The following is a 10,188-nucleotide window of genomic DNA, read 5'->3' as shown; positions in this document are numbered from 1 at the left end:
CAATCCTCTGGTATTCCTCTGGTACTTGATATCCATGAGTTTCAGTGCTCATTTACCATCAGGTGACTCACTCATTTGCCACACTATTTAATTTTCACAAGAAAAGAAAAGACAAATGTCGCACTGACTTGATGGGTGCGCTAACTTGACGCACACGATTTGCAGTATGTTTATGCGTTGCACGGGAGACGAGGCGGGCGGGGCGCCGGCAGTGCGCGCGCGTTTCGGCCGCGATGCACGCGTGCCGCCGCCGCTGCGTAGTATTCCTTGCACCACGACCGGGTCAACATGGCCGAGTGGGCTGTCAGCCAAGAGTGGCCCGTCCAACCCTTCGGTTACTACCAGCAGTACCCTTACCAGCCGTTCGTGGCCATGCCATGCCAGCCGCACTCGTACGAGTCGCAAGCGCAGCAAACCCAGAACTACCAGGCTCCTTGCCCTCCAGCCATGCAGCCGGTGCAATACAATGGTGCCGCTAACCCTCAAAGGTAAGTCTTCGTCACAAAGGAAACAACGTTGGGTAAGGAACCCATTCCGTCGACTTTCCCGCCGGCAAGTTTGTAGCGTTATTTCTACGTGTCAGGTGATTTGTTATGCAAACTGCTGTTAAGTATGTAATTTATTAATTTTCTCTAACTAAGCATAGCAAGTTAAGCGTTTTATTGAATAATGCGAGCTGTAAATGATCCATTACATTCAGTTCCATTCTGAATACTTTTTGCGTCTCATTTGCTCAGCTGAAAGCCTCTGAGTGGCTACAGGGTACCCACGTGGAACCATTACTGGGCCCTCACATACATAGCATTGTATAACATTTAGCGATATTTTAACTTATTAATATATTGAAGGATTATTAACGTTATCAAAAGGTCGCATAAAAAAATACAATTCGGTTATTTTAACATAGGTAGGTCTAAATAGAGGTCTAATAATATTTTTGAAGATCACTATGCCGGGCTGTTAGGCCTGCAAATTTTATAACTTCTTAATTAATAGAGTGCGGAAGGTTGTGTGTGCTCCATTAATCACAGTCCATTAAAAAAACAAACGATGAATGCAAATAAATATTAAATAGGAATAGCACTTAAAATAAAATTAATTATTCACTTATAGCTGCCGCTGTTGCATTACCTATTTTATTAGTGCCCAGGCAACGCTTTAACTTGATACGCTGGAAATGATAAGAAATAATTTAGGTGTTCAATATCGCTGTTGTTATGACTTATGAAATAAAGCAATTACCGAAATACCGAATAGGCAAAACTTGATTTATTGAATCTGGCGTTACTTTGCGGAGGTCCATATCAATGAACTAAAAAAAATTCCTTGCTCACCCGCGACCTTACGATAGCTAAGCTTATGCAAAACATGCGTGTTCATGCAGTTCCTCCACCTCCACACTGTAAGAACACACACAAGTAACACAAACCCATCTATCACCACCACCACAATACACTGACGCGTTTCGAACTCAACCAGAGCTCATCTTACACCATGCTACCAGTTGTTAGACCACACAACAACAACATCAGTGTAGTGTGGTGGTGGTGATAGATGGGTTTGTGTGATTTGTGTGTGTTCTTACAGTGTGGAGGTGGAGGAACTGCATGAACAGGCATATTTTGCATAAGCTTAGCTATCGTAAGGTCGCGGGTGAGCAAGGAAACTCTTTTAGTTCATTAGGCAAAACTTAAACTAATCTCGAGTAACATTTCAAATGCCGTTATAAACGGGTTAAATATGACCGTGGTAAATGAGCCGGTAAGACTAGCGCGTAAGGATAAGGAACAGTCAACCTTGATTCTTGGGCCACCCTATTAGGTATTGTACTTAATTTTTATTTTTATCTACTAGCTTTTGCAATTTGGTCTACGCTGAATTTCAAGTTATAATGAGATTCTTGATCTCTTTTATCAAACAAAGACAAATACCGAACCAAAAAACGAAAACCGAATATTCAACATTTCCCCCCCTTATTTTCCTTCCTTATCCCTATTTTATTACGTGTATCAGCTATTTCGGAAATCTAAGAATTGATTTTATTTTTAGGGGTTGAAATAGCTGACACGCTCCATTTTTAAACTAAATAAATTCTACTTTTCAAGTTTCACTTTAAAAAAACCACGAAGTTCGCTACTACAAAATTCCACCCCCTATGGTTTCAGTTTCACCCACTTAATAGATAATTTTTCGAAACAACACTATCCTATCTCTGTCCCATGGTCTGAAACTATCTCCATGCTAGCTCACCGGCTTAAGCGTGAAGAAGTAACAGACAGACATACAGAAAAAGTGGCTTTCCCTTCTTCTTCTTCTTCTTTCTGTGCCTCTTCCTATTATTTGGGGTCGGCTCTCCTAATTCTCATGCGCCGTCGGTCCTGGGTTGTCTCCTCGTTCAACTGGGCCTGTTTCAAACCCTTTGATATGGTGAACCACCATGTAGCAAGCGGGCGACCTCTGCCTCTCTTGTTGTCCGGTAATACAAGAGCTTTCTTCACGACATGGTCGTCGCTGCGTCTCATGACATGCCCGTACCAGAAAGAGTTGCTTTCGCATTTATATTATTAGTATACATATAATAAACCACAGTGCTTATCTAACTACAAAACGTCAAGACAACAGGGTTCTGTGGTGATTTAGACATTAAATTGATTGACTGCACCAAAGTTCAAAGTTCGTGCCAGTCTTACCGTCCCCCTTACTCTCCTCATAATTATAATTATTAGCGTGAGTAGGATGGTACAAAACGAACTTAGAAAATCCGACTTCGTAGAGGTAGTATAAGACCAGCTGGTCGTAGCTTATTTAGACGCAGAATTATTTAAGAAAACCCTCCCACCCACGCAAAGCTATTTACGAAAATTTTGCAAGAAATGGATTTTTAAGGCATTTTTCTGATTAAGAAAAAGTGGCCAATAATTGAAACCTTTCGCTAAAAATATTAAATCCTATTTTTGTTTTAATGTCATCGGTTGCAATGGTAAATTTATTTTCGACCAATTTCAACATGGCAGGCGTTTGAAGTTCACGTATTTCTGCTTTTGAAGTTTTGTATGGAAAAATTAGATCCCAAGTAAGAACAGTGCATGTTTGGAGTAGCATTTGAACTGCTTATTTCATGTATACCAATATAAAGTTTAGCTATTGGTTAGATTAAGAGTTAAATCTTCTATAATTGTACTCTTTAGTGGCTTATTTTGCGGTTAAGTTGATATTTTTAGGTGTTCCATTACTGGCTTATCAAATGTTCTAAAACCAGTAAATGAACAGTCTGTTCATTTACTGGTGTCGGCTCAATATAGTTTTTTTTCCTAAAATTAAATGTTAACGTAATCGTATTAAGGTTGTGTTTTCAGATTCTGCATAGAAAACGATTCTGTTTCTTTGAACTAGTATTGGGACACTACGTGTTCATTCATAGGAATGAAAAATCTAGTAAATGGACTATAGAAATTTGGCTTTGTTCATTTACTAGATACCTACTAACCCTATGTATGAACAACGTAGGTAACGATGGACGTGATCGAAATGCACGATAGTTTTACTTCCTAAATTGGACTTCTTAATAATATTAGATTGTACAACAAGAGCATAAAACAAGCCATTTTACCCAAGACGTTCATATAGTCACCCGAGCCGGTACAACGAGGGTGGATAGACACGTCGAGGAGAAAATAGGGATTGCGAGGAAAGGAAATAGGATTTTTTTTGTTTCATTGATTTATTTTGATCGATTTTTATTTTTATATAATTAAAAATGATTAAAAAATTATGTAGAGTTTGCTTGTAGTAAGTTGCTTATTGTTATTAGCCACAATCTATAATTAAAAATTGGGTTGTTAAATTTTTTTTGTCCCAAATGATGATACTTTTAACTAATTAGAGACTGATTACAGACTGATTAGAATACGAGTATCAATAGAGTTTAATGTTTGTTATTTATTAAGTTTTATTATAAAGCTCGGATTATCGTCACTGAAAAAATCTCGTACTTATCTAAAATCAATATGTCAACAAAATTGAACCTTGATATAACGTCTATAAAGTTCACTCGGAAAAATTATCTATTTTGAGCTACGAGTTTTAAAAAAAAAGTAAATTAATCAAGATATTAAGGTGCTTAATTTGTACCTACTTTAATAGAATTATATATGTATTTTTGTAATACAGAAACATAATTGGAATACTGAAGGTGCTGTACCTACCTCAAGATTTTATATAATAATAACTGAAGAAGAAGACTTCGTTTTATGTTAAAAATGCTTTTCTAAATGTTGATTAAAAATATCTAAATAATGTTCATTCACTGGGTTTTTTCCCGGTTCATTCATTAACTTTTTCGTTCATTTACTAGGTTTTTGGGTACTTTTTTATAAATTCTTCCATAACTCAAAAACTATACACCTAATAAAAAATCGCAGAAATTAAATTCTTGTTTATTAAATAACGATTGATCAAATTACATAAAACCATTACAATAATTAATAAGTACAGAGTAGTGATTTTTCAAAGTAGAAAAGTTTCTTAAGTGTTCATTCACTGGAGGTTTTACCCTACCCAAAAAAAATCTTTTCGATTTTTTTTATTTTACCATTTTGTCAGCATAGTTTACATATCCGTGCAAAATTACAGCTTTCTAGCATTGATACTCCCTGAGCAAAGCCGCGGACGGACAGACAGACAGACATGGCGAAATTTTACGGTTCCGTTTTTGCCATTTTGGCTCCGGAACCCTCAAAATGACGTGTAAAAAAGCCCATTGCGGCCTATTTACTGAATAAATCATTTGAATTTGACCGATTTGAATCAGGTTTTTTTTATTTGAAAGCAGGTTTTCTAGCGATGGATCTTAGATATGTTTTATCAAAATCGGTTCAACCGTTTTGTGATATTGGACTTTGAACTGACAAAGTCGAGGGTTTTCCAACTTTTTGTTGGTTAGGTTAGTGTGTTTCTCATTATACTATATTTACTAATATCATTTCTGCACCAAATTTCAAGTTGATGTTATTAACCGTTGAGTGAACTCAACGGTCTTATGGAGACGATCCTGGCCCGACCACCAGATTATTGTATTGTCATCGGATTTATATATGTATACCAAATTTCAACTCAATCGGATACTAAGAAGTGGTCAAAAAATGGTTTGCAAATATCCTGGACATACATGTGAAGTTTAATAAAAGCTTATAAAAATTCAAGCTACGTTTATTCCGCTAGTAGCGAAGACAACCGCACACCATGGCTCCGCCCCATATACCTCATTTAACGTGCTTATGAAATGGATATGAGTTCACTCGCCTTCTGATACCTACACCTAATCACACCTAATGAAGATATACGAAACCAAGTGTTGTGGACTGGAAATGCAGCAACTTAAAATAATAAATTTGTACTCACTAGAGCTAGCGGTAGGTACGCCATAAAAGCTGCACTGCACATGGTGTTAAAAGCATGAAAATCAATCAATTTGACCCGTAGCACGAAAAAAAAACAAAAAAGGAGAAGAGTTAGTATGTCATCTTTTTTTTATTTGACTTGATGGCAAACGAGCAAGTGGGTCTTTTTTTTGTACGGTTTTTTTTGTTCTGAAACCTATCGTGTGTAGTATCTAATGAAAATGCTTACTAAGCCGATTCCAAAAATATACCACGTCATTGTATTTCAGTCATTTTGTTTTTAATAAAAATAAAAAACATTTTCAAATCATACCAAGTTTGGGCTCCTCCAGATATGATACGGTTGAATCATTATTTGTAAAATATACCTAAAATGATATTTAATAGCCTTATATCCAACCCCAAGAAAGCAATTTTGAAAATATTTATTTTCTACAAATTTTTAAGTATCTACTTAGATTATGACTTATTATATGTGTCTGTCAGTCAGTTAGTCACGTTACTGTATAAGTATAGAAAGATAACATACACCAATAAGAAAAAACACGAGTAAATTACCTACTGGGCACGCGGTCATTTTATTCACCCAATTCAATTCACTTTTATGACCTACTAGTTATGATTTGCGCGGGTTCTATAATGCATACAATGTAGCAAGAACGCCCATCTTAACATTTATCGGTCCAATCATGACATAAGTAGACAGGCCTGTGCAAATCGTTGACAGTTTGCCAAATCAACGGCATAGATACGTCGCTATTTCCTGTTGCCATATGCAATTTAAGTTTATATAATTTCTATGCAGTTTAGTTCAATAAAAATATCTATAACTGAGCCTTTACACGGAGCTTTGTTCGCGTGAACTTTGTGGTCTCGCAGTTGAGTTGAAATACCAGGGTTCTACTAAATTGGCATTGTTCATATTTTACCAATGTATCTTGATTCAAAAAACATTTCGAAGGATGGGGTCTTTGAACACTTTTGTCCTATTCTGATCCAAAAACACAGCCAAACGCAATTGCAGCCAAAAGTATAGTTGACCTTTGTTTGACCTTAGCGATATGCCGAAAAAAAGAAAAAAATAGGTATGACGAGCGAAGCGCGAAGCGAGCGTGCCGCGGCAGCGGCTGGCGAAGTGCCAGAACCGATATGGCGGCGTTTCATGATAAACCTAGGAATTTCATGATCTGCCTAAACTGGCCAAATCATGAAATGGCGGCGTTTCATGATATGCCTAGGAATTTCATGATTTGCCTAAACGTCACTAAGCAAATCATTAAACGTTGAGTTTTTAACGATATGGCGGATGTCCCTTAGCCAATTCATGAAATGGTGCCATTTCTCGATATGCCTAGGAATTTCGAGATTTGGCGAATTTTACGAGCGATAGTAAATAGTGAATCGAATGAAGCGAAACAAATAAACAAAAGTCATATTGTAATGAGGGCTATCGCGTATGAGTTCGCCGCTAGAGGCGCTAGTGTAGCGTGATGTCTCCGAAATGTCAAATCTCATAGTTTTTGGGTGAGCTACGCGGGTTTATTTATAATTAGAATCATTTTGTGAATATTTTGAAAATTATGGCAAATATGCGTTCCGGGGCAATGAATGTCTGTGTTTTGAGACAGTTTTGTCCTTGGGAAACCTTTGTCCTCCCTTTTTTCCGGACAAAACGGGTACTATGGAACACTGTGGCATGCTCGATATTTTTATGGTACGGTTTTAAGGTGTATTAAATATGATTTTAATCTAAACTTTGTTATCACGCCCGTAATAACAGACTTTGGAAGCCATAGGTACTTAAAAACCTCACGCTACAGTGCGCCATCTAGTGAGACAAAAAACGATAGCCCTCATTGCTACTGCCGGGTACCTCAGTAGGTATATATTCGTGAGGTATAGCAAGCAGCTTTAGCAGCTCGATGTATAAGAGATAAGAAGAAATCAAAGCATACCATAATGCGCTTTAGGAATGGGGAGCGTAGTTGGCGCACATGCTTTTTTTTACTTCTTTGGATCCTGCCCTAAAGGGTAAAGGAATTTTATCCATGCCAATTAAAATTAGAATGTTCGTATGAATTTGCATTTTGAAAGTATTTCGTGTAGTTTCACTGTTTGTTGATTTTAATGTATATGATAAAACGTATAAAGTCCAATGGTCTCAAAGAAAGACCAGCGCCGTTTTAAAGGGTGATATCTAATTTGGGAACATTTTCATGATCATGATACGTTTTATTCGCCATGTTTTCGTAATATCACGAATAAATATTTTCTTTCTTTCTTTCTTTAAACCGGCTCTTTGTGTAGATTATAGGCCACGGACTAGGGTACGTGCAGGGCCTTGAAGATAGCACCCTTTGCGAAGCAGATAGATGCAAGTAACTGGCTGATATAAAATAACGTGTGGTTTTATTTGTGTGAAAGTTGCCAATCTTGAATATTTTTAACCGACGAAAACAAAGGATGTTTACGTAATCACATAACTTTTTGTAAAGTAATCTGATTTTATAATTTTTTTTTATTTTCTTTTATTTAAGTAGAGCAGAATCTCACTTAAGTTTGAAACTATTATAAATTATATTTTTATTACCGCATCATAATAGTTTGTCGGTTTTAATTTTTAAAAGGTGACTTTTTATATCGCATTTTATTGGGAATCTCTGAATTTCGACTACTGGCTGTAGGTATTTTGTACTAAAACGGTTTGAAAGCTTTGCATGTGGCATACTTGCTCCGGAGGCCATTTTGTTTTTGGTAAAGTCACCGATTTATTAACGTTGGTTTAATATCACTAGGGGATTGACTATTACATATAATTGCTAATTACAATTAGCAGCTGAATTAAAGAAACATCTTAACGAGATTGATTTCTGCCCTTAATTGTTGACAGATTGGTTATTAAAAGTAATAGTCGTGATAATAGATGATAATTGTACTTAGCGGAAAAAGTGAGATCCTAATTGTAAGAACTTGTAAGCGTCTGACATTTATAATATAGGAACATATCAAATTAATTAAAATAAAGCGCTTTCTTGGTTGACTAAATTCTCGAATAAATATTTTATATTTTGCAAAATAATAAATCAATTGAAAATAAATAACTTAGTTATAATTAAGTACAGTCATTTTTTTCCAATCTATACTAATAAATATTATAAATGCGAAAGTGTCTGTGTTTGTATTTATATCCGTCTTTCACGTCGAAATGGAGCGATGGATCGACGTGTTTTTTGGCACAGAGATAGTTTATGGGCCAGAAATTGGCATAAGCTACTTTTTTCCCCGGAAAAGCGCACAGTTCCCGAGGGAACAGCGCGCAATAACCGAATTCCATGCGGGCGATTCCGCGGGCAAAAACTACAATATATCACTTCCCGTCATCTGAAAGGGTGATTGAATTCTGGTCGTCTACTTCATGATGTGAGTTTTTTTTTATGTAGCCTGTATTATGTCCCACTGCTGGGCAAAGGCCTTCCGCCACTCTTCCCTGTCCTGGGATGATGTGAGTTCTCTTTCAATTTCAATAATCCTCAAATTAGTTAGATAATTTGCAGTCTTATGAATTGTCGATGGGTCTATGAGCTGTCGACGGATTATCATCGGTTTCTGGAATATTCTGAATAAATATATTGATCTATTATAGCCAAGTAGGCTTTACAATGTAACGAGCAATAGTCGATCGAAACTTAATATACTGAGCGGCAAAAAATGTGGCCCTCCGATGTATCTATGCAGTAATATGCAGAGTGGTCCAAATTTAATTCCACTGAGTATATTTGCCAAATATAAAAAAAAATAAGAAAGAATAAATTTATTTTCTAAATTCGGCACAGCAAAAAAATCACAATTAAAAATAAGACAACCTTATTAACTCTTAAATACTCAATAAAATAAAATTAATATTAGTACGAAACTCTACATTGTGCGGGTCCCGACATGCCTTGACCGGTTGTATAAGTACACAGAAATAAGTGCACTACTTTATTGGCTTAATGTTAAAGTGTATACAGTCATATTATATATAAGTATAACTTTGACTATATCGATATCTTTGTAGTTGACTGTACAATAGAAGCAATGTGCACCAAAACAAGTCTTAATAGCCGCCTCCTACGACCGCTTTACTGCATCTCGAAATAGAAGGATGCATTAACATTGACCTACGTTCCAATATATTGATGGGTAATGCATATTAAAGTTATTTCTGTCTTGTACTTAAGAACATTTTTTAAACAATTTGCCCTATGTGACGTCGGTATAGATATAAGTATAAAACGAAATATAATTATAAAAAATATACGTGCGCGCACTTAAATAAATAAAGTCTTGTACCCTGAACAAATAAAATACTCGTAAATGTGTAAATGCCGGCCGGCGAAATAAAAATGAGCTGCAGACCTTGCAGGTAAGTTATGCATTAGTTGCAAACTACCAATATAATAATTAATAAGATATATAAATAATAGTAACATATGTGAAAAGAAATGACGTCTTTATTAAATAAAGTAAATAAATGAAGTAAATGAATATAAATATAAAATATATAAATTCGCAACGACTTATAAAGTGTTTAATACAAAACAAGATACATGTGAAAAATAAAAGGTACCTAGGACTAGACAAAATGTATTGCGAGTAAATATTATATGTACGTACAGGTTTACGTTAATGATAAAAAAATACTTTGGTTTATATGATATTATACATTAAGACTCGTAGTTTTATTAGCGTTGCGTTCTTGTATCTACACATACTTAGTTCTCTTGTTTGTTTTTTTTTTCTTGATGAA

The 10,188-nt window shown here is 35.8% G+C and overlaps 1 protein-coding gene across 1 annotated transcript in view; it reads left to right on the top strand.

Moving 5' to 3' along the window:
• Positions 1-204: 204 nt before the first annotated feature.
• The window catches only part of LOC141427522 (uncharacterized), a 63,818-nt gene continuing 53,834 nt past the window's right edge, over positions 205-10,188 (top strand). The window contains exon 1 of the mRNA XM_074087086.1: positions 205-488. Within this exon, the coding sequence (XP_073943187.1) occupies positions 289-488 (200 nt within the window). The 5' untranslated portion in view covers positions 205-288. The remainder of the gene's footprint in view (positions 489-10,188) is intronic.

This window comes from Choristoneura fumiferana, chromosome Z (genome assembly GCF_025370935.1).
Source record: "Choristoneura fumiferana chromosome Z, NRCan_CFum_1, whole genome shotgun sequence".
NCBI classification, from domain to species: Eukaryota; Metazoa; Arthropoda; class Insecta; order Lepidoptera; family Tortricidae; genus Choristoneura; species Choristoneura fumiferana.
The sequence above is the reverse complement of the archived record's forward strand: the minus strand, read 5'-3'. Positions and strand labels throughout refer to the sequence as shown.